This window comes from Podarcis filfolensis (assembly GCF_964270895.1).
Source record: "Podarcis filfolensis genome assembly, chromosome: 15".
Classification (NCBI taxonomy): Eukaryota; Metazoa; Chordata; class Lepidosauria; order Squamata; family Lacertidae; genus Podarcis; species Podarcis filfolensis.
In genome coordinates this window covers 7,365,502-7,390,894 of record NC_139618.1, presented here as the reverse complement: position 1 = coordinate 7,390,894, position 25,393 = coordinate 7,365,502, and the positions used below count along the sequence as shown (strand labels likewise).

The 25,393-nt window shown below is 45.0% G+C and overlaps 1 protein-coding gene and 1 long non-coding RNA gene across 10 annotated transcripts; one reads left to right on the top strand and one right to left on the bottom strand.

The window, feature by feature from the left end:
- The first annotated feature begins 900 nt into the window (after positions 1-900).
- Positions 901-23,461, top strand: LOC310750220. Its single transcript, XR_014541984.1, has 4 exons — positions 901-1,098; positions 6,430-12,432; positions 12,501-20,159; positions 20,637-23,461. It is a non-coding gene; the product is annotated as an uncharacterized lncRNA (long non-coding RNA).
- SRSF1 (serine and arginine rich splicing factor 1) lies at positions 9,975-22,060 on the bottom strand (the record flags this gene model as incomplete). Of its 9 annotated transcripts, none has more annotated exons than XR_014541949.1 (7): positions 9,975-10,809; positions 14,350-14,596; positions 14,828-15,165; positions 15,986-16,713; positions 16,985-17,157; positions 17,654-17,838; positions 21,867-22,060. XR_014541949.1 is itself a non-coding variant. In XM_083588024.1 (4 exons), 4 exons carry the CDS (start codon positions 22,058-22,060, stop codon positions 16,067-16,069), a joined length of 591 nt encoding a protein of 196 aa, XP_083444150.1. In that variant the 3' UTR covers positions 14,664-16,066. The 9 variants fall into 9 exon arrangements, 1 of the variants encoding a protein (XP_083444150.1); XR_014541951.1 differs by having other exon boundaries at positions 15,986-16,105; XR_014541947.1 differs by having other exon boundaries at positions 14,828-16,713.
- Positions 23,462-25,393: the final 1,932 nt, after the last annotated feature.

Sequence of the window (25,393 nt, the reverse complement as noted above, 5' to 3'; positions counted from 1 at the left end):
CATGAAGGTTGAAAATCATTAGACGTGGTTGATGGAAGTCCTAGGCTTATAGCCAAAATGTTGTATAAGATGTGAGGAGATGTTATGTTTTGTTTGGAAAATATATATTAAAACTAATAAAAATATTTATTAAAAAAGAGAGAGAGCGAGAAGGGTCTCCCCCGAAAATATCAGAGCCTGGGCAGGTTTGTGTGGAAGAATGCAGCCCTTCAGAGAGCCTGGGCCTAAGCTGTATCTCTATGTGGAATCTGTGGCTCCAGATGGTCAATTGCCAGTGGCGATGGGAGCCTAACAATAAAGTGAGGGCTGCAGGTTCTCCATCCCTGGTACGCAGAGCGCCAAGGAAGTGATAGCAGACCCTCCAACTGTCCCTATTTTCCAAGGACAGTCCTGGATTTACAGAAGCCATCCCGGTTTTTGATCTGATCCCAGAATGGCCCACTTTTCCTTAGGATGCCCCTATTTTTATCTGAGAAATGTTGGAGGCTATGGAGTTATGTGACACCCCCCCAAGCCAAGGAGATAAGTAACTATACAACCTTTAGAAGACATCTGAAGGCAGCCCTGTATAGGGAAGTTTATTATTTAATGTTTTATTATGTTTTCATATATGTTGGAAGCCGCCCAGAATGTTTGGGGCAACCTGGTCAGATGGTTGGGGTATAAATAACACTATTATTCTTATTCTTATTATTATTATTGAATAGGATGTCCCTATTTTCATTGTAATCTTGGAGGGCATGTGATAGGGGGCATGAGGGTGGGCTGGGTCAGGGTCCTCTAGCTGGCAATGTTCTCCTTCCGCATTCCAAGTCCTCACCCGAAGACAAAGCTAATGACTTGAGTAAACACCACACTAGGGCACTCCAACTTGAAAAGCAAAGCAAAGTGGCTTGAAATATGCAGGCAGCAACAGTCAGTCACGGAATCAAAGAGCTGTAGAGTTAGAAGGGATCTCCAAGAGTCATCAATCCAAGCCTCTGCGATGCAGGAATTCCAGCCCTGACCAACTTGGGACCAGTTTACCTGTGAGACCACGTCACCCAATCTATATACCCTCTCCCACCACTTCGATTTGCGGAACTGGCACTTTTACAGGTATCCATAACTATTCCACAACTCCCTGCCTGTCAATATCAGACAGGCACCTTCAATGGACTCTTTTCGGCACCTGCTAAAAACATTTTTGTTTAGACAAGCCTACCCAGATATCTAGACAGCTGATTAGTTTATTTCTGGTTTTAATTGTTTGGATTTTGTTTTTGCTAATAATAATATTGTTTTATTCTTTTTGCAAACCAATTTAAAAAAAAAAAATCAAGTGGTATATAAATTTAGGAAATAAAGCCTAAAACACAGCAGCATGCTTTTTAAAAGCATAATAAAATAAAATGATGTTATATGATTGAGCCCTGTGGCTCTGCCTCCTGCTACAGATCTTTGTCACCTGCTGCTCTTGATAGCACTTAAAATCTGAATTTGTGCGACGTCTTTGGTGTTCGTTGTGCCTGTATGTGTTTGCGCGCAAAAGAATAGTAATACAAAAGAAAAAAAAAGTAATTACAAATAAGGATGGATAGCAAAGCGACCCGCCCATTCAGTTTTGCTTTTCTGCGGAAGGAACCTCGCGAAGCGAAGTGGGAAGACGGCTGAAATATTTCTCCGGCGAAGGAGGCCCCTGGAGTCCAAGAGGACAAAGGCAGAGATTCACGGGCACATCAAAGGCGGGGGAAAGCTTAGAGGGATGTCTAGAATTCCGCTGGAAACAAGAAACCCTCCTCGCAGCAGCTGCCAGACAATGGGGGCTGGCCCTCTCTCGGCAGTCGCAGGCTGCCCCAAACCCACGAAAACCAGGGGGAAGCATGAAAGACTCTCGAGGCAGTCCATAAAAACTGCCTGCTTCAAAAACCCTCCTGCCTCTTTCATTAGACACAGGCAGGCCAGCTGCACGGGCCCATGCCAGGCTTGCTGTTGAGGACAGGGCCTCGTCTGCAGGACAGGGGAACGCAGGAAGCTCCCTTTGCCTGAGTCAGGCCATGAGGTCCATCTAGCTGTCGGCCTCTCTGCACAGAAATGCTTCTGAATACCAGTTGCTGGAAGCCACGGGAGGAGAGATGAACTCAGCTCCTGCTTGCCAGTTTCCTAGATCTATTTAACTGGCTGCTCAGTGGATCGGATGCTGGACTAGACGGGCCTCTCTTTATGTTCGGGTTGCCATATTTCAGAAAAAAATCCTGACACCCGCAAAGTTGTTGTTGAGCTTTTTTGAGAGCAAACCCAAATGGCTGAGCTTTTTTTGGGAAACCTCCCCGCAAAATAGTGAATTTTTTGGAGCCATTGCCTCTGTTTTTTCCATCCATCCATCTAGGTTTTCCCTGACATTTTGCCACTTCGGCAAAAAACCCCGACGCCATTTTTACACCCAGAAACCAAGACATTTCCTGACGTACAGCAAGCCTACTTTATGTTCTTACTTCATACTAACTTTTTGGTTATGATGACCCACAAACCCAAATTTACTTGGCCCCATTGGTTTATCGCCTCCCAAATTTTGGACTTCAGGTCTTTAGCTACCACCAATTTAATGCATTTTAACTGCACGTTTGCCTGTTTGATAAACATTAACTTGAGGCGTGCAAGTAAATGTGATAAAGCCTGCAATCCGATTCCACAAGGTTCACGCAGGTGAACGGAATCCACAGGCTGGGAAACACTGGTCTACGCTGACTAGAAGCTGCTCTCCGGGTTTTTATGCAAGGAGTGTTTTCCCAGCCCTACCTGGAGATGCCAAAGATTCCACCTGGGACCTTCTGGAAGCAAGGCAGGCACTCTGCCATTGAGCTACAGCTGTTCTCCTAAAAACAAAACATGGTTCTAGTCCTCATGAGTCTGAATTAAAGGGCTGATTTAATTATGAACATAGGAAGCTGCCTTGGTTATAGATCCTGGGTCCATATGGCTGAGTCTTGTCCACAATGATTGGCAGTGGCTCTCTAGGGGTTCAAGAAGGGAGCCTTAGACAGCCCTAGATGGAGATGCTGAGGTTGAACCTGAGACCTTCTACATGCAAAGCAGCTGCTCCAACATGGAGCTATGTGGCCTTTCCTCGCCACTGCACTTTGCTTCACAGCGAAAGAAGGTAGCGGGTGCTGGCAGACAGGGACCACTAACAGGGCAAAAATGAGGGAGGTCTACTCTTAGGGGAACCCAGAGACTTGCTTAGCTAATTAGGCAAACAAGGCCAAAAATAAAGCCTGAGCACACTCAGTAACCACAGCTGGTTGAGTGTCAGCTGGGAGATAATGGCAAACCAGGGCAATGCTTGAACACAGGAGAGGGGAAGACCTGTGGCTGTCCAGATGTTGTTGGACTCCAACTCCCATCAGCCCCAGTCAGCACGGCCAATGGAACAGAGATGATGGGAGTTGTAGTCTAGTGATATCTGGAGGGGCACAGCTTCTCTGCCCTGTTTATAATGCAATGCTTGAAACTCTGATTGGCAGCATTCCAGTTTAGGTGGTTTCATAGAATCATAGACCTGGAGGAGATCCCATGGGTAATCCAGTCCAACCCCCTGCAATGCAGGAATCTTGCCCACAGCCGTCTCTGGGCGGGCTTGAACCAGCATCCTTCTGGTTAACAGCCAGAAGCACTGACCCATTGTTCCCCGAGGTGACAACACTTTCCTACTGTAGTTATAGTGCAGCACACTCAGCAGCACCGTGCTATTCTTGTTTACTCTTGAGTAATCTCCATGCTCCCAAATAGCCAAGCTTTATTTTAGACAACAGCTGTCCATCTTATTTGTGGCATTGCACATTCCCATGTCCTTTTCTAACTTTTTACCTTCCAGGAACATCGTATTCTCTGCCGTGTCTGCCAAAGAAACCCAGGGATGCTATTGCAGAGCTTATAGCCTTTTGACATAGCCACAGGTGTGGTCTATTGGGCTCTTCTGTCACTGTAAAGGTACAGGTAAAGGGACCCCTGACCATTAGGTCCAGTCGTGACCAACTCTGGGGATGCGGCACTCATCTCGCTTTACTGGCCGAGGGAGCCGGCGTACAGCTTCCGGGTCATGTGGCCAGCATGACTAAGCCGCTTCTGGCGAACCAGAGCAGCGCACGGAAACGCCGTTTACCTTCCCGCTGGAGCGGTACCTATTTATCTACTTGCACTTGACATGCCTTCGAACTGCTAGGTTGGCAGGAGCAGGGACCGAGTAACGGGAGCTCACCCCGTCGCGGGGATTCGAACCGCCGACCTTCTGATCGGCAAGTCCTAGGCTCTGTGGTTTAACCCACAGCGCCACCCGCATCCCTCTTCTGTCACTGTATTTGAACTGAAAGCGTGCCATAGAATGTCCCACCCATGGTAGCAGTCTATGAGATGTTGAGGAGAAAGCAGCAACAGGAAGAGGGCTATCGACTTTATTCCTGACTTGTGGGTCTTCCAGAGACATCTGATTTGCCACTGTAGGAAACTAGATGCTGGACTTTTTGCCCGATCCAGCAGGTTTCTCCTCAATGCGCTTTCAGTGACGCTCGCCCTCCGGTGATTAACATTCTGTAAGTTTCCAAAGAACTCTGGTGTGCATGAGAATGTGGTTATTGGAAACACTCTGCCCCTTTCGCCTTCACTTTCTTGGTCAAGTTCACAAAGGACTTGCATGACCTGGAGAACTTTATCCCTGTCTTTCATCTTTTAACTTGTGCTTTACATGTGTCAAAGCAGTCAAACAGATGGCACGATGCATCTGATCAGGCAGAGGGAAGACCATCGCAAACCCAAATGGCATTTTCAGTTTCCCCCACTAGATGGCTTCAGCAAGCCACGGTTTTTTGGGAAGTGATTTTACAGCCTCCCTCCTAAGTGGCTTTAGCAATAGGAAGATGATATACGTGACCAACATCTTAATGATGCACACGCTTGACTCTTCCGCCATCCTACAGTAACCCTAGGAAATGGATCCTTTCCTATTTGAACCAGCGAAGATGTAGTCCATGGGTAGGCAAACTAAGGCCTGGGGGCTGGATCTGGCCCAATCGCCGTCTAAATCCGGCCCATGGACGGTCTGGGAATCAGCGTGTTTACATGAGTAGAATGTGTGCTTTTATTTAAAATGCATCTCTGGGTTATTTGTGGGGCATAGGAATTTGTTTGCCCCCCCCCCCAATATAGTCTGGCCTCCCACAAGGTCTGAGGGACAGTGGACCGGCCCCCTGCTGAATAAGTTTGCGGACCCCATGTAGAGTGAATTTGGGACAGATCAGGTTTCTTTCTGCACAGTTCCTACTTGCATCTAGTCAAGAAAACAGCACTCCTCTAGTAAAGCAATCCAACACTTCGTTGCTGTTGCTTAATGTTAAATAAAACCACTTTACATCTGGGTACAAATGAGAAGCAACCTCTGGATGCCTGCTCCAATCATGTACAAAAGAGCGGCTGGGGTGTGCATGTCTGATTTAAAAAGCAAAAGGCATGAGGAGTGCCAAAATAATGCCTGGAGATTATTTTCCTTTAAACTGGACCCCAGCCTGAGCAATGAGCAGAGAATGTAGCTTAGGAGCAGAGCACATGCGTTGCAGGGGGGTCCTGGAAACCTCCAGGTTAAAAAGTGCCTGAAAGAGCTGTTGCAGCACCAGACTTAGGGCAGTGTGGGTGGGTCCCCTGCACAGGGTGCTGAACCGAGGAGATGCAAAATAAGAAATAGCTATATTTATACAGGTACCTACTCAATTACAGACATTCCCTCATTCGCACACGTTCAATATGTGCGTGACCACGCATATGTGTATTGCACCAAACCTGGAATTGACCCAATGGAATGTGGGTAGAACAGTGTGTTTGCAGGTTTTTCCAACTGTGTTTCAAATATCTGTGATTTCACTTAAACACGCAGTGCTTTAAAATGTAACCCCTACATAAATTGGAAGTTGTTTGTATTGTGAAAATAACAAATATGGGGGGAGGGGAGCCATAGTGCCAAAATCGGCCCCCAGCGAATGGGAAAATACCTCTGCATGGTGCCCTGGGAAACCACTGCCAGTAAGGACAATTGTGGAACCTTCAATGTGGGGTTCTGCAGGGCTCAATCCTATCCCCAACGTTGTTTAACATCTACATGAAACCACTGGTTTGGAGTACAGTGGTACCTTGGGTTACATACGCTTCAGGTTACAGACTCTGCTAACCCAGAAATATTACCGCGGGTTAAGAATTTTGCTTCAGGATGAGAACAGAAATCGCACGGCGGCGGCACAGCAGCAGCGGGAGGCCCCATTAGCTAAAGTGGTACTTCAGGTTAAGAACAGTTTCAGTGTAAGAACGGACCTCCGGAACAAATAAAGTACTTAACCCGAGGTACCACTGTACATTGTCAGCAGTATGCTGATGACACCCTGCTCTATTTCTGCTTTACATCTGCAGGTGAGGCAGTGGAAGTGCTAGATCAGTGTCTTGCCTTGGTAATGGACTGGATGGGAGCCAACAAACTGAAACTCAATCCAGATAAGACTGAAGCCCCGTTCCTGGATGGTTCCCTAGACTGGATGGGTGGCAGATCGCCTGCTCGATGGGGTTACACTTCCGCTGAAGGAGCAGGTTTGTAGCTTGCAGGTACTCCTGGATCCTTTGCTGTTGCTCGAAGCTCAGGTGGCCTCAGTGGCCTGGAGTGCCTTTCATTAGCTTCGGCTGGTGGCCCAGCTACGCCCCTATCTAGACAGGGATAGCCTAACTTTTGTTGTCTGTTCTAGTAACCTCAAGGTTAGATTACTGCAATGTGCTGCCTCTGAAGACAGTTTGGAAACTTCAGCTAGTGCAGAATTCAGCGGCCAGGTTGCTCACCGGAGCAAGATAGTTTGAGCCTATTAACACCGATCCTGGTCCGACTGCACTAGATGCCAATTAGTTACCTGGTCCAAATCAAAGTGCTGGTTTTGACTTATAAAGCCTTGAACAGCTCCGGACCACAATACCTCAAGGACTGCCTCTTTTCATATGAACCGACCTGGACCCTGAGATCATCTTCTGAGGCCCTTCTTCGTGTGCCTCTTCCTCAAGAGGTCCAGAGGGTGCAACATGAGAACGGGGCCTTCTCTGCTGTGGCTCCCCCTGTGGAATGCTCTCCTTCATTATACACCTTTAGCCGCCAGTCAAAAACGTTCCCTTTTTAACCAGGTCTTTGGTTGATTTGATTGACATCCTATGCCCTTTTAAAATGTGGGCAGGTTTTTTGGTTGTTTTATTTTGATTATATCTTTTGTGGTTTTATATATTGATTTTATCCTGAGACCTGCCGGTATATTATATATTATTTTATATTATATCAGATTAGATATTATATTATTGTGAATTAGTTTTGTTCCTATTAACAGGCAGCCTGTAGTCAAGAGAGGACAAGAAGGGGCTTACTTTTAACAATGGAGGGAACATTTCTCTGTAGTTAAGCATCTCCAGGCATCCTGGAAAAGCATCCTTGCCTGAAACTCTGGAAAGTTGCTCCCAGTTCTAGGCAAGAGCCAATTCTGCTGTGTGCCTCTGCAAGAGCAACCGAGTGATCCAATCCCCTATGTGCCAGAGTGTTCTCTCTCTCTCTCTCTCCAGAATTCCATGACTCCAGAGAAAGAAATGAGAGAGCCACCCACTGTTCTGAGAGGCTGCCTCTTCTGTGGGCACACAGATTTCCAATATTTATTTCGTGCCGTCCACCTCCAGTGCTCCCCGCAGCACGTTCAGCAGGCAGGGATGATGGCACATCGCCACATTGCAGCCCGAGACGCAACGGGATTCCAATCTGCATGCTCTGCGAGTGCCTGAAGAGTTCTTGGAAAGAAAAAGGGCCTGTTTGAAAAGGGCCTACCATTGTCGGAATCAAGCACTATGTGTAGGCCGCTCCAATAGAAAACAGGCATTTGCTCAGAAATTTAAAAGCATAAACAGAGTGCCTTGTGAAGGGACAATGGTGGGTGGGTGGGGAAATGGCCCCGACAGACCTTAAAAGAAAAAACAAGAAAAAGCAGGATGGAATCTAAAGAGCAGTTGTTTTAATTCATAGCACATTCCTAAGTTGGAAGCAGAGGTAGAAGAGTTAAGAATGCAAGCAAATGTGGACTTGTTTTTAAAACTTGCTTTTTCTAAGACCCAAAAGCAACTTCCACTGAAATCCACACACAATATATGCATCTTAGCATGCACGTGTGCACACATGCACAAGGCGTGGCCCAGGTTTTGAAGAAACCCACACAAATGCCCTCCTTGCTACATCAGTGTGCCCCTGGTCTTTTCTTAGAATGCAAGCAAGAGGTAGCAGCAAGTTAGTGGGGCAGTTTTAAAATTCACAACAGTGCCCTGAGCAATGCTATGCTGGTTCTTAGGGGGAAATTTACCAGATCACTGTTTAAAGGAAAGCTCAGGGGAAGCATCAGTCTTGAACCTGCTGGGGAGGGAGTCTTGGAACCTGCCTGGGGAGGCAGAGTAGTCTTGTCTGCTTTCCAGCAGACAGCGGTACAATCATTGTCTTACCTTCTGGCTCATGTTCCAAGATAACCATGCCAAAATGCAGCTGCACCATACTTCTTTGCAATTGGAAAGTATCATCTTGTCTACACCACTTTAAAGTGGTGCCTCCCCAGAAACTTCCCTGCAAGTAGGAAGGCTAGCACATCAGGGTTAAAGGTTGTAGCTCAGCCTGCTCTACTGCGAAAGCAGGTTATCTGCAGTATTTTCGTAGGTTCATACATTCCTCCCAATGTTGAACCAGTCCTCAGCATAAAGAATAAAGCATTTTTAATGCATCTTTTGGGATAAAACAGCTGTAAAAAATGAAACGAAAACTTTTGGTTGCTTTTAATATGGACTTAAGAGCAAACACTTGTGAGAGTGAAGGAATTGCAGTAAGATGGGATTCATCCATCCCTAGCATGAACCCAGAGTTGCAGACGGACTGAAGGCCTAACAGAGAAACAGCTCTTCAACTGGTTTGTTGTAAACAATAATGAAAGGCTTTCCAGGAAAAGCAGGTACTGTGGCTTTTGTGACATTTGCACAAGTCTAGCATAACTTGTTGACTCTAACAAACCGCCCTTAAAAAACACCCCTCTTGTTCCGAAAGTGGTTTCCATATGTGCCGTTGAAGACCCATTGAGGAACATGTTTGCTTGGGGCGCAAGAAACTGGTTGTGATGTTAGGGGCAGGGGCGTAGTTCAGTGATGACCATCTGCTTTGCAGAGACACCCCTGCTTCAGTTGCCAGTATCTCAAAATAAGATGGGGAGAGAAGCCTGCCTTCAATCTTGGTGAGCCAAACAATACTGAACTACATGGACCATTGGTCTGACCTCAGTGTAAGGCAGCTTTCTGCAGTCATGGGTTCTTTGGATCCTTGAAACAGAATTCAAGGGTGCAAGCAGTGTTACAGAACATCGCACACTTTTCAGAACTAAGGTGAGGTGTCCCTGCATTGCACTCAGTTCCTCAGCAGTGCAGCTATTAAATTGGCATGGAGCCTGTACGTTAAGCAAGAATCAAGGGGGAGGGGGTGTAAACACGTGCAGAAGTCACTAGGAATTAAGCCATTGCTCATTTTTGTAGGAGTCATGGCTTGCAAAGAGTGAAAAAGGATTGCCAGAAAGGGCGAGTTAGCACCATGGGAATGTGAACGTGATCTCAAGAGTCCAATGACACAGCTCATTAAGATCCGTTTTAGATTAGAATTGTGCAGCTTTTCAAAATATGTCGTTTTAGGGTCCCTGTGATTTTTACTTAATTCAGTTGCTGTACTATTTTCAACGGACTGGTTCCACAAACTAAATGACCACAGCTGGGGGAAAAGGAGGAAGTATTTGGTCCTTGTTTGTGACATGATGAAATTCTGGTGCATTGCACTGTCCTTTATGAAATGCTTTAAATTATTTAGGACCTCCAATACATAGGCCTCATGACCTAGAGTTGCAAAGGAAATCAAGAGCCACAAGTATGGTAGTAATGGAAGTAAATTCAACTTTTATAAATGCTTCAGATCACAAGATTTATGAGTTGCGAGGGCATAGAAAACAAGAACTGGACGTGGATTTTAGGAGTCCTGTGTTCAAGTCCTGTCTCTGCCAAATTCTGTATGTGACCTCTGACCAAGTATTTGTATTCAGTAGGTTCAGCAGTATGCTGAAGTTCTCTTCCCTTACTTGAGGGAAGAGTGTGTGCATGTCTGGAATGGTGGATATGCTTAGCAACTTGCACACTGTCAGGCAAGGAGCAAAAGGTTGTGACTAGTTAAGTCTGAGTACATTGCAGTGCCTGGGTGCTCAGAGATCTGGTGTTGCTTATGTAGTTTGTATGCTGCTCACTGGCTATAGAGTTGGCTCTTGAACGAAAATACCAGCAGCCATTGACAATTTGAGGTCTCTATGAAAATGCTAATGCCAACTACATTTGAAAATCACCATGGGCCAGTCAAAAAAGGCCAATCTGCACCCACCCCATTTTGAGAGGAATCGCATCCAGCAGGGTCAACAGTCCTCAGTTGCTGCAATGCCTAAATGACCTCTTCCCCTTTGGTGGATATGGACTCCTGGAAACACAATGGCAGTGATGCTGAAGGAATTCTATGCTAAAGCTTGCCAGGCCGTGATCCAGCAAACAAAAACGGGTCTCCTCCTCTCCCGTGTACTGCTGAACTGTTCTGCAAGGGCCTGAAAACATTCAAGGAGGAAAAGGGTTGTCTTTTGGATAGGCAAGCCTCTAGGAATCCTCTCCTGGCTCCAAGTTCAAATCATCCACCAGCAGGGCTCCAAGTCTGCATGCCTCAGTCATCTGTTAACAGAAACGATATGCAAACTAATTGCAGCCAGAGAGTTCATGTTTCATTTCCTGGTTTTACCGATTTATTTCTTTCTACATTTTTCTGAGCAGCAAGCAGAAAACAGAATCAAAGAGATTACCAAAAAGCAACACACATTTTAAAAAGCAAGAGGGCAATCCTGGAGTCCATTTAACTCTAGCGCACACAATTTTATTCTCTGAACTGAAAAAAGGGGCAGATTATACACTAACATTTAATGCACTTAAAAAGCTAATGTAACCATGTGGTTCGTAAAAACCAGTTCAGCCATACCTTTATTGGGACCTATGAAAATGGGGCAGAAGCGAAGCTTTTGAGCTCTCCTGACGAAGAGTCTTGGACATCTTCAAAGCTTGTCACATTTTTGCAGGGCCCAATAAAAAGCATTGCTCAACCGTGGATTCTGAAGTTTCATGCTGGCGGGGGGACACCACCTGTGGCCCTCCAGATGTTGGACTTCAGATCCCACCAGCCCCAGCCGGCATGGGTCAGGGATGGGAGCTGCAGCCATGCAACATCTGGAGGGTCATAGGTCTTCTCCACCTCAAGTTTAACAAACTTCTTTACAAGCCTGTTAAAACCTCCCCACTGTACCCTTCCCACACTTTGCCACTTTCCAATTGCAGCAACCAAAGGATTACTTGCCCAACCCAGGTGCCAATCACATTGCTGATACTAGTCAAATCTATGTCCCTCTTTCCTTTCTCCTCTGATGCCCTCTCGAGTCCCAGCCTCTCAAATACTTGCACAGCTGTTAGTTGCAGCAGCCCTGGCTATAAGCTCCACAGGCACTGGGTGGAGGCAGCTCGGAGACTAGGGGCGGCAGCAGTAGCTGCCCGGAGAACTCCCAAGGAGAGGGGAGAGAGGAGGCTAAGGGAGCATTGCACAAGGGAGGGTATTTGAAAAAGGGTAAGGCTGCCAGCTTGGCAGGCAAGGGGTGACATAACTGGGCTCCTGGGCCCCACAAGGGTGCCACAGAAAGAATGTAGTTGTTTAAGGGAGCCATGGACTCAGAAAGGTTGAAAACCTCTGGCTTATGGCCAAAGGTCTTCACAAGGATATTCTGTGGTCAGGATCTGGCAAATAATCTGACACTGCAACCCCCCCCCCCCCGTTCTACCAGATGCAATTATGCATATCACTGAGGGGTTCATCCACTCCGGCCATTGGAGTATTATATACTCCTGTTTTTACTCTTTGAATTATTTTTTGTTTGTTTTACCATGAGGTTCCAGGGTGGATAAAAATTTTAAATACAATAATGCAAGTTCTGCTTGCATTAATAAGACTCTCTCTCCTACCCATGCTCACCCCAAAATCTGCTAGTCTCTCCCAGCCCCCTGGAGATTTTGAGGCTGGACAACAGGCTGCTCAGTGGAGGAAAAGTTAAGCTGCAAAGGCAGAACGGCAGCATTGGATTTAACTGAAAGGCGTTTCCTTTCCATCCTACATAAATGAAAATTCTGATTGCTACCTACTAATTACTGGTTCTGACAACTGGGCCCTTTGTTCACCCCACATGTGCAGACACATTACTGCAAGAGATAAAAGTTTCTGGAGTGCAGGTGGGATTCAGGCAAGAGCTGAATTTGGAAGTAAACCCCTCCTACAGAGTGCAAGGGCTCTATGCAAGTGTTTTAGCTGGCTAAATTAACTGATTAAGTGTGCAGAATTGTATTCCTTAAACCAGGAATAACCAATAAGGTGCCCTTCAGCTGTGGGGATCCACTTCCCATCAGCCCCAGCTAACATGGTCAGAAGAAAGGGATAATGGAGTAGGCCAGCAACTTCTGGAAGGCTAGGAGCTCCCCATTCCTGTTTTACTTGGCTGCAAGAACCCCAACTGCTAATCCCAACTACATACATACATTCAGGAACATTAACCTTTTTATTATTATTTTTGCTTCCAAGTAGTTTCTTGAGAAAAGTGTAGTTTCTCTAGTAGTGAATCATGAGAAGTAGCTCCAATAATGACTAAGAGAAGCCAGAGGCTTTCCCCTACCACAGTATCACTTTGTTTTCCACGAAGCAACTTGATCATATGCCAATTATTGAAGGATCATGTGCCAATTATAGAAGGCTATAATTTGCATTATTGTGCAGCAAGTGCCATACTCTAGGGTGTTTGATCCAGCACCAGAAACCTTATGAGGCTGACAATCTTTTGCCTCAAGCTAAGACCCAGGTGTTTTATTATGCAAAGGCAAGTCACATGTTAATTACAGCTCTGGCTTTCCCCCCTGATGAATATTTACCTTTTTCCTTTGTCTTGTTTGTGCCTTTTTAGCCATTACTAAAGAAGTGTAGACCTTTTATCATTAGAATCCTGTTTACCTCAGCAAGGCCCAAGTCTCATCATGCAGCAGTTACCCAAGAGGCTATTTTCAGTTTACATTTCTGAGGAAGCTCACTGTTCCTCAGTCTTTACAGTTCAAGACTTTACTAGACTTTGAAAAAGCAGCTGTGATGCACAGGGCCTCCCCGGCACCACTGAAGGCAAAAACCTAAGCTCTGCAAATACGGCACTCCCTCTCTACCTCTTCCTCAATAGCTCTGTGAGGAAGATGGAGAGATACTGAATGGCCCTGACCCAGTAAACTCTATGGCTAAGAGATCTGAACCCAGCCTTTCAGGATCCAATCTTCATCCAATGAGCTACACAATTAAACAGGAGTGAAGAACCACACAAAGGATCCAGTGTCATTCCAGGGCCCTTTGTGTTTGCCTGCTAAAAGGTAACTTTTAGCATTTGATGCATGGCCAAAGAACTTGTTTATACCATCAGAAATCCCAAGAGGCTGGTGCTTATTCTACCTTAAATGGCTTCGTCACAATGTAGCCTATCGGATGATTTTGCCGGCACTATTCCTGCCACTCTAGTTAGTATAAACTAGCTGCAAGCACTACATCTTAAGGCACACAGCTTTATAGCAGCTGACGTAGCAAGTACTGGACAACCATTAAGAACATTCTCATCACTTCCAGATTAGCAGGAACCAGAGATTGTGTGGTTCACATTGTAACACAATGGCTCTTCCTCACCTTACTTAAAAATGCACCCCCTACTCAAGTCAGCTAATCAGACTTTTATAGCTGTTAGGTTGCAATACCTTAGTTTTTGAGCATGTGTGTGGAGCGATGGGTGCATCGCTTTACTTGCATACAGGATGTGTCAAGAACGGTGAGAAGTACTGCCTAGCACAGGGGACGGGTGCTACAGCCCACCACATTTGGAACTAGACTTAATGGCCAGCAAAGTGCAGGGTTGACAGTGTTGAGCCTGGGAGACCAGGATCCATGAGGTGGCCTCAGGCAGATGCTGCCATTTATCTTTCAGGAAAGTACTTTCTTTGGATTAACTTTTAGCCCACAAGTGCGGCCCTTCAAGAGCTCTGAAGTAGGAAGGTAAGGCAATGGAACAGTGAGTCAGCATTCCAAGGTCTATTTACACGAAACTAAAGCACTGGCTTGATAAACTTCTCTTGCCCAATACAGAAGTCAAATAGTCTTACCTTGTTATCCAAAATCTGCACTCACCAACAGTTGTGAGAGCCCTTGAACAATGTTTTCTATCCCACTATAGAGGAGCAGACTACATTGCTTGAACTCCAGCTGCATGACCATGTAGGATCCACGATGCTCAACTTCCAAGAGGGGTCAAACTCAACCCTCTTCACGGCTCACCACTGTTCCCATGGGGTGACAGGGATCCAATGCAAATGAACGGGCCACAAATACCCAGGCCAAGGAGCTTAAAGGCTGAATTCATTCATCATGGCACAAGACAATGTAAGAGGGCATTATTTAATACAACAGAACCACCATGCACTTTTTTATAAAATTTTATTTTGTCAAAAGAAAAAAAAGGCAATAGCCAATTGAAAACCTACTTAATCTTAAGACTCCAATTTCTTTGTCTTTAAATTTAGATAAATGACTTATTGGTTTAACGTTTTTAAACAAACCCCCCTTTTCCCGTTTAACATTTACCATCTACTCGTGCTGAATCCTTCCAAGGAGAATGCTCCAGCGTACCTCTCCAGGTCCTTGCTTTGCTCCTTTTACCAAAAAATGAAAACTCCATCGTGCATCTTAAGGGCTCCAATCGTCAAAAATAGGAAAAATCTTTGGAATAGCCAATTGAGTTGAATAAAAATCCACACGAATGCGGTTTGGTTGGGGCAGGAATCCACTCCTATGTTCCTGGTAATTTGATCCCGCTCCATGAATCCTTGCAATTGATCCTCCCTATCCTATCCACATTATGATTTGAATCCAATGATCCAGCTCCAAGGATTGGGATCCAGTGAGCCCTCTCCAATCCAAACCTTTATAACCAGCAAAACCAAAAAAAAGGAGGCAAAAAGTTAGATACCGTAATGAAAAATAGGATTTAGGAGAATGATAAGTTATGTCTGCTATTGAATAATAAAGATTGGCATTCATAACTATCAATTCCCCAAGACAAGCTTTTGAATTGTGAAGCTTAGATTTTAGCAATGTTAATTATCTGGAGGAAACATTCTAGTATTTACACAGGGTAACTGATAATGCCAACATATCAATTCCTATATGGCGCTTTACAGGTTTGGTGGTTGAAAAAAGTTTTCTATGAAGTTGCAAAAACTTGCTGCTAAAGCTATCCACCTACTGCATATCTAAACTAAAAGCTCATTATTGTACTATCTGGGAGGTAACAAATTTAATTGATGCAAGTCAACTCTCGACTTATCCTGAAGGGGAAGACGTGGATTTAAAAAGAATCCCCCATGTTTAAAAACCCCTCCTATAATTGCTTTCATTCTGTTACTTTTAAGATGAAACAGCAATGCTATATCAGTCACACAGAGGACATGCAGATTTTAGCAGTATTGAGGTTATACTTACAGGTTTGAAACAACCTGTACTTTACAGGTGCACTAATGGTTTGCACCTGTAATCAAATGACACATTGCAGTCACTCAGCATACGCCCCCCACCCCCAGAGACTGGAAGAGTTACATGGGTACATTTAGCATTCATTGCATCATGGAAGTTAGAAGATTACAGCTAACTAATGGAACAATGGAGGTGTTGTGTACTAGGCTAGTTTCAGTATAAGGTCAATACTGCCAATTTAATCTGTGACAATAGCACTTGGAGTCATACCATTGCCTCCATTATTGATCTGATCCTCCTCAATCCTCCTTTTGACAATCCTAAAATGATTGACATGTGTTCCACAATCCTTTAATCCAAAGCATTCTTAATCCATCTCTTCAGATATGTCTACAGAAAGACACATGAAAAGGCAAGATAAAAATGTAAACTCCCCCAGAAGAGACAAGTTAAACCACAATTTCCCCCCAACATTCCCAGCTTGTAGAAACCATAGTTGAACAAAGACATTTTATACAGCAATACCATATTGGAAGAGAATATGGGCAGCAAACTACCTAACTAGAGAGAACCCTGCCTAGGACATGGTAAAATACAATTCATCAAAGACATGAGGGAATGTTGATGTTAAGGAGCAAATACTCACTAGGGATATTATACAAGAATGCAATTCAACACTTTAGCCAATTTTGAGTAAAACAGCTTGAATTTTTTTTTAAAAAAAGAAAGACTGTACTGAGTAAAGGAAAACTGCGTACAACATGGAGGGGTTTTCTACAAAAAGGAGCACCATTAAAGATCATTTATGTACGGGAACGTGATCTGCTGTGACGGGGAGAGTAGCGTGGAGATCCTCTGCTTCTTCTCGGGGAATAACTGCGACTTCTGCTGTTGCTTCGGCTACGGCTTCTGCTACGACTACGGCTGCGAGAGCGAGATCTTCCATAACTCGGACTTCTTGGGCCATCAACTTTAACACGGATGTAGGCAGTTTCTCCCTATCAAATAGACACAACTTTCGATTGAAAGGTCTACGCTTTTGAGCTGTCTTTGCAGGCATGCTGACAGACTGAAGGTCTTTTTATAAGAACCAAGAGGAGTTTCATCACATCTCCCTGCATACCATTCTTAACATGGGATGTCCCAACATGTTTTCAGTATTTGTTAATGCTGCAAACAGAGACTGCGCCTCCTTACCTTCCATCCTATTGCATCCAATTGTAACCCTGTGCATCCAATTCTGGTCAAAACATTAAGTGGAAAACCTACCTCATGAGATCTAAACTTAGTGTTATCCAGTTTTCGTACTGCGTAGGTCATATCTTCTTTCCGTACAAACTCCACGACACCAGTTCCATCTCGGAAAACATCAGCATAACATACATCACCTGCTTCACGCATGTGATCCTTTAAATCCTGCCAGCTTCCACTGGGAGGGAGTCCTGAACAAGAGACAGTTACTTTCAGTTAAATGCTATTAAGCAGAGATTGATGCCATCAGACCTTCATATACTCAAGAAAGAACCGTCTTTGGAGAGGGTCACAAGTAGAAATTCAATTTTTCCAGCAAGTTGCATGTTAACAACACGTTTAAGTACATACATCCAGGTTTCAGGATTTTTGGAAAGTACAAAGGCTTATTGTTGTTTTAAAAAGGCAATAGAAGCAGGAAGCTCTATAAGGCACTAGGGTCCCAAATAACCATTGCAAGCTTGCTTTTGATTTTTTTTAAACAAGACCAAACAACCACTTTGAAAAAAAGAAAATGAAAACTAAGCTTTGCAGCATGCCAAATTCTCAGAACTCACTATATACCTGCCTAAAAGTTGCAAGTGGAAATACATTTGATACATGCATATGTGTATTATCTTCTTCCTAGATGATCAAGCTGTATTTGAACAAAGAAAGCTGCTTTTCCCAAGTGCACAAATGACTTACCTGATACTATCACTCTGTACTCTGATCGCCTGGATGGGGGTCCATATCTGCCCCTTGGGGCCCCACCACCTCCACCGCCTCCTCCTCCCCTGCCAGTGCCCCGTCCACTTCGAGGAAACTCCACTCGTAGACGATACCCATCATAATCATATCCATCCCGTCCGTAGACTGCATCCTCCGCATCCCTGCAAAAATGGAAGAGAACCACACTGAAGATAGATCAAAGGTTCCTGAGAGCTGGCAGCGCATTGTGCGTTTGTTACTGGGCAGCATGTCACTGCCCCTCCCTTGTTAAGTAAATGACACTAGAAGTACAGGTCACTATCCCATAGAGGCTTGCAGTTGCAAGGGGAGAAACCAACAGTCCTGAGTGACAAAACTTTGCACCTGAGCACAATTTAGGTTGGAATGGTGTAGCACTAGATCAGTGTTTCCCAAACTTTTGCCTCCAGCTGTTTGGACCACAACTCCCATCATCCCTAGCTACCAGGACCCACTAGTGGTCTGGGATGATGGGAGTTGTAGGCCAAAAACAGATGGAGACCCAAGTTTGGAAAACCCTGAGCTCGAACTGGGAAACAAGTAACAGAGCTGTACCCTGTGTCATGTCAAGCATGGAATTTGACCCACTGGTGGGGGTTTGAGAAGGAAAAGCAAAGCAAAGGTAGGTGGAACGAGGAAGTAAGTCATACAAGGGATCCCAGCCTAAACACACAGTGGTATATAGACAGCTAGAGGGAAAGGCTGGATAAAATCAAAATCAAGCAAGTGCCTGAGTTTATGCATTGTGGAGCCTTTTATATTTGCATGTGCTATGCCAATGCATGAAGGAACCAGACCACCACAATAGAACAGGAACTAAAACCTTGTTAATTACTTAAAAGAATGTTACTTTTATGTAAAACAAAGACATGATTTTAAGTCATTAACAAGATTTTAGTAACATGTACTGAGCTGTATCCCAACTAAATCACTGTGAACTTTTCCTTCCTTCCCTCCCTGCCCCCTTCTCTGGCACAGTCCCAAATCTGCTCTGAATCATTAGGTGAAGCCACAGAGCAGATGGGAGAGCTTGTGGGGTGAGAAAATGGGAGGGGAGGTTTGTCCACAATGATTTAGTTGAATACTAGCCACTACTTTTATAAGAAAACTACTTGCCATAAATGCATGCTCTTGTTAAAAAACCAGAACGAACAGTACAAAAAATAATAAATGAACTTTTAAAGTTCTGCAACTCTATGTAAACTTACAAGTTAGTAAACTGAACTCCACAGTCCTACATACACAGAATGAACTGAAAGAATTCTGAGATGACCACTAGACCTCAAGTGAGGTGTTTACAGAGACTGCTTATAGTTAAAGTAGCACCTCAGGAAGATGGTCACTCTAATTCTCTCTTCAGTGTTAATAATTCAATTTGTAGTATGAAATGCTAGTTTGGAATTCTTCTACTGCATTGTGCACAACTTGTAGATCAGCTCTCTCTGTCTTAAGATTCTGTTGTATAGCCATGTTGGGATGTGTGTACAAAAGCCTTGAGTTGTGGGATTCCATGTAGAAAAATCAACAAAACTGTAAAAGTTCTCTTGAGTCTCAAGAGAGAGGCAGTAAATGATGTCTGCCTACACCAGGACCCAGGGCTTGCACCACTCTTGGGGAATTTCCAGGTCCCTCCCCTAAATTTTTATTCATAAGAAAAATATTTTACCCTTTTACATATAGAGATGCACAGGAAAGCATGCAAATGGGTGTTTTTTTACCAAACTGCTCACAAATATGTAATATGTTGTAATCTTCTATGCATTCAAAAGCATTGGGACAATTGATAAAAACAGGAGAAAACAGAGGCAATGAAGAACAGCCCCACAAATTCTGAAAAGTTGTGAAAGTGGAAATTTCCACAGGCATCGTTTCTCCCAAATAAAATCTCATTTTATACACAAAAAGTTGCAGTATAGAGGTTCTGTCTGCCCTTGAGACATAAGAAGCAATACAAAATTGATTTTAAAAATGGGTGGGTCCTACTTTTAAGTTGTAGTTTGCGTCTTTTGCAAAAAATCTACTCTGCATTTCAGCAGAAGCTTCTAAGGTGGCTAGCAATAAAGTTTAAGAATAATTGTGATGACATTTGGCTGTAAGCCAATACAAGCTTTTGTAACATTGTTTTAAAGAGAGCAATTAATTAACACAATGCTACACATACACAGTGAAGCATGAAATTTCATCCACTAAAAGCCTGAGAGTTAAACATGAATTTTGGGGCAAAAAGGCTTGAAGACAACTGGCTTAGGAAAACATGCTTCCAAGCAAGCACTCACAGGATCATTCCATTTTTATTTAATTTAATACCTGCAACCCACCTTCCTTTCCTGAAGCAACAAACAAGAAAATAAACAACAGTGTCAAATCCTATGAATGCATAGTAAAGATTTATATGGGACTGCATATTACTACATTTTAATTCCTCCATATCTCCAAGGCTCTCTGAGCATTCCACAACAACCCTGTGAGGCAGGTCAGGCTGAGTAATAGTAAAAAAAGCTGATAGTGATAGCCCAGTGGGCTTCATGGGGTTGTGTGGGGATATAAATCATTTATCCTTTACAACCACCCTGCAAGGTACATCAAGCTGACAGAATGTGACTAGCTCAAGCAGTCACCGTATATCAGCATAGCCTCCTAGCAGGGCTACTACAAGGAAATGTTTCAAAGTCCTCAACCTTTAAAGCATATGAAGTGGCCTTTGGCACTCTCATTTTCTCTGCCTAACCTATCTAACAGGGTTGGTGCAAGAACTGACAAAGAGGTATGGGTTTTGGATTGGTTAGATATGCAGAGCACTTATGAAGGCCAGAATAAATTATCTAGAAGTAAACGTTTTCTAAGTACAGCTCTGCTAGGTATAAACACACTCTCTCCCTATCACCCAAAGCCTTAGGGTCCTTGGGCCAGTGTGTTTATCTCAGCCTGACCTACCCCACAGGATTGTTGTGAAGACAAAAAGAGAGATATATAAAAACCTTTGAATTTGTTAGTTGTTCTGAGACTGATTGAGCTAAGAAAGTAGGGGGGAAAGAAACAACAACCACAGGCTGCAACTCTAACTTCACTTACCTGGAGGTAAGCCCTACTGAATTCAACTGTTACTTACTTTCTGAAAAGTAATGATTTAGGATCCTGTTTTTAAACAAGTACACAAAATTGGCTATGCCCAATTTTAGAGCTACTCAAAGAATAGACCTACTGTTTTGTATCCTCAGAGTGGATCCATTGAAAATAAGGGTCACAACTTGTTTATTTAAAAGCATTTAAAATCCGTTCAATATTTCAAAAAACTCTAAGTGGTGTGTACCCCATAAACAAACAATACATCATTAAAACGTTAAACAAAAACACAGCCTAACACAAATAAAACAGCTGTATTAAAAACATACATATAAAAAGCATGTAAAACAGAAATCCCAAGGATTCAAACATGTAAAGAAACAGAGCCCAATCTTATGGACTCATGCCTCCAGGTTTCAATTCTACTCTTGAATAAAAGTGTGATACAACCCAATGGTTCTAATTGGCTGCCTGCCTCCCAGTCCTACTCAAGAGCAGACTATTGAAATCAGTGGCCTTTACGCTGGATTTTTATAAAACATTGGGGGAAATCGCTTTGCCCCCCCCCTTAAAAATAACCACCACCTAGCCAAAAACCACGTAGAAAAATGTGGCCTTGTAGGAAAAACCCGCACGGGAGTGCTCATCCGTTTCCACGGCGCATTTCCAATTGCGGGTGGCACCCAACGCCCAGCCCTACTCTCGAGTTGGCCCGCTGAAGTTAACGGGCGCAAATAACTTGGGCCCGCGGGATATAACCCAGGGCGGCTGTTTTTCTTTACATGACGTCGAGATTCCTTCGCCCCGAGCGTGCAACACGAGGCAGAGGCGGCGTGTTAAGAGGAACGTGCGCACGAGGCAGGATTCGCGCTAAGGAAGCCGTTCCGAGTTTCGCATTCCGCAGCTGCGGGCGGCATGCAAGCGCCAAATCCCCCCCCCCGGAGTCGACGATGGCAGCCGATGGATTTCGTCGGGCCTACTCTCGAGTGGAGCCCCGGCGGGTTCCTGAAGACGAGGCCCTGCTCGGCTGCGGCGGATCTCTTCAGCCGACACTCTCCCTCCCCTCCTCCTTCCGCCCCCGAAGCAGCCCCTCGCCCGCCCTTCCCACCTGGGGTCCTCGAACTCGACGAAGGCAAACGGCGGGCCCCCGCGGCGGTTCTTGAGGTCGATGTCCCGGATGGCGCCGTACTTGTAGAAGACGTCCTCGATGTCCTTGGTGCGGATGTCCGGCGGCAGGTTCCCCACATAGATGCGGCAGTCGTTGTTCCCGGCCGGGCCGCGGATCACGCCGCCACCAGACATAGCGAGGTCGGCAATGGTTGCGGTTGGGTGGTGGGCGCGTGTGAGGGGAGAAAAATGGAAGACGGAGCCGACGAGAGGAGGCCCGGGAGCGGGTGGGAAAAGGGCAGGTGGAGATTTATAGGGGCATATATTTTTAAAAGGAGCTGAGGTAAAATTGTTTTTTAAAAAAAGAGAGGAGGAAAATGCGGGAGAGGAGAAGCAAGGAAGGTGGTGGCGGCGGCGGCGGCGGCGTTAGTCGTGGCGGCAGCAGCGGTAGTAGCAGCAGCGAGGCGCCTCCTCTTTTCGTTCCCACTCTTTGCAGCCGCCACAAAATGGCGCCCGCCTCACGCGGCCCTACCTGCCCTGCGCAAGGATCCTCCCGCGCCGCCTCGACGTCACACTCTGCTGGCTGGGAGGCGGGTCGTAGAGACACTCACGTTCATGCTGGCCGTTCGCTACATCCGCCTTCGAAAGGCGCATGCGTCGACCTAGCCCCCCCCCCCTTTTCGAGTAAGGGGGAAAAAGTAGTCCCGACTTATTTCTGCTGGAGGCTACGAGGAGAGGTTGGCGCACGTTTGTTTTAACGAGGCGGTGAGGAACAAGCGGGACGACTTGTTATTTTTTAAGCCGTGCGGAGCGAAGGCGCTTCCATTAGCCCTCAAGCGGTGCGGACCGTTAATAGTACTTGCGAAGAAGATCCGGAGAGAGAGATGAGCTTCCCCCACAATGCAACACGCGTGAGAGGGCCTTGGCGCCAAGGAAAGGAATAGTCCCACAATGCCGAGCGGTTGGCCAATGGGGCGTGAGGGCAGAGGAGAAGGTACGACAAACAAAAAACACAAACCCGCCCCAGTAGAGCTAACAGGATAACTGTTAGATGTAAGACTAAGGGCAGGTGCGTCTATTACCATAGTCTCCGCCCCGTCCCTTTCATGTAGATCTGGATATTGAAGTTGTACACCACACGTGTAACGTGTGAATGAGATAAACCAGTGTTCGAATGCCAGTGTTCAGTGGCACTGCGAGTGCTCCAGTTGGAGAACAGCCTCTACCAAAGGCGCCATAGGCTATGAAGAAGCACAAACGCAGGACGAAAGGGAGAAACGTGCTAAGAGGAAGGCAGGTTTGGCAGATCCTCACTGTGATCAACTCTCGCCTGGAAACCTATGTCCCCACTGTGGAATAACGTGTGGATCCAGAATTAGCTTCCACAGTCACTTAACGGACACACGGTTAAGACCATATTCATGGAAGACAATCTTACTCAGCTATGAGGGATCTCCGAAGAAGAGAAGATCAGTGGCACAAGTTGTTGCAAGTAGATTGTCGCTTCCTCTTGCTGCAGGGGTTTTGTGACTAACCCCTAGTTTTCAGCCTTCTTTTATTATTTATTTATTTATTAAATTTGTATATTGCCCTATACTTGCAGATTTCAGGGCGGTTCACAACATGAAACTACAATATAAAAAACACAATGTGGTGCCCTGCGGTTGTTTTGGACTCGCATCAGCTGCTGGCATAGCCAATGGTCAGGGATGTGAGTTGTAGTGTAAAACATCTGGCGGCAACAGGTTAGGGGAGCGTATTTATTTTATTTATCACCTTTATATACCACCTTTTCCTCCAAGGAATTCAAGGTGGTGTACATGGTTCTCCCCTCCCTGTTTTATCCTGAGAAGTAGGTTAAGCTGAGAGCAGTGACTGGCCCAAAGTCACCCATGGAGCTTGGGAGGGCAGGTTATATGTTTATTATTATTATTATTTGTTTTGTATTCCTATTTTGTATTTTTCTGTTGTGAAGGTATATTTATTTATTATTTTGAATAGCTATCTCCTGCCCTTAAATTAAATTACTCTCAAGGCAGCTTGCAAGCAGATGGTAATACTGCATAGATCATTTGTAAGCAAACAGTTTATGGTTGATGGAAGGGTCAGAATATGGTTTCCCTTCTAATCTAGAGTCCCTTGACAAGAAACCTAAATTTCTGGTGTACGTTTGAATCCTTCCTACAGAATAGTGACTGGAGGCACCGTTCATTGCGAGTAATGAGCCAGAGAGCTGCTCTGATGCTGATCTTAAAGCCCAGGTAGGTCCATACGGATGAAGCTGGTCCTTAAATCTCGGACAAGGGAAGCTATAGGAACAGGAAGGAGTATAAAAAGGCTTAAGTATCTGCAGGCTGTATGCAGAAGGCTGTCTCCGCTATAGCAAGGACTCTTGCGCTAGTGGGTGGGTGAGTTTTAATGTTATGTAACAGATGAATCCCAATGCAGCACTTGCACCAGTAGAAACTTGGTGAGCAACAGGTTGCACAATCTATTATGTCACAAAGTTACCAACAGCCTGCTTATTGCATTCTGTGTTGCACGCTACAGTGTTCTGCTGGCACAAAGTTTTTTGCTGGCGGAATAAGTATGCCACCTGGCGACTTCAACTGTGCTCAACATTGGGTTGTATCCAGCTAGGTTTTACTCAAAAGTAGACCCACTGAAATGAACGCACCTAAGTTAGGCATGTCGGTAACTTTCAATAGGTCTACTCTGAATAGGACTAACATTGTTTTCCTGAGCGCCTGTGCATTCCTGTATTCTTTTGTTGTCCTTTAGCTTACCTTTGGTTTTCTCCTTCGTTCTGCCTCTTGTTTTTTGGTCCCAGCTATGGGACTTTCTCCATGGCTCCTAGGTCACTACTACCCATGCCCCCGCCCTGCCACCAGAAATTCTCAGCAAATTTCTCAGCAGAGAAGTGAGGCTGCTAGCCAGCATTTAAAACTCCTTGAAGCACTTTTATTTCAGAGTGTCACTTAGCCATCTGTGGTTGATGAATCCTGCAAGTGAACAGTGCTGAGGAAATCAAAGCAGGCTTGCGGGCTGGAAACAGCACCACCAATCATTATGCCTGTTGTGTCAGTACTTTAACAGGGTGATCCTTCTGTCCCATATCTCAGGTTCATTCCTCATCACAATCCTGCTATCGGATATCACCACAATGCCCCTTGACATGGACCCTGTGTTGCTGAACCTGTTTTGTGACCTTTTACCTTACTTGTTGTGCAGACTAGCAACCGCACTGTAATTTATGATAAATTAGGAGCTTATTTGGTTGTCAGAAGATTGCCAAATGCATAGCCTCTGTGTCTCCGATCTATAGGTGTGGGTTCTCTTTAGACACACATAGTGTAAATTAGACACACTTAGGTTTCAATTAATAAGATGTGCAAAACAATGGAAGCTCATTTCAGGTGTTCTGTAAGATCAGGAAACAATATACAAAGGACTTATTTACAGAGAGGTAATCCTATCTAAGTATGGTTAACTACCTACATGCAGTCATGACCTTTCAGGTAAATGCTC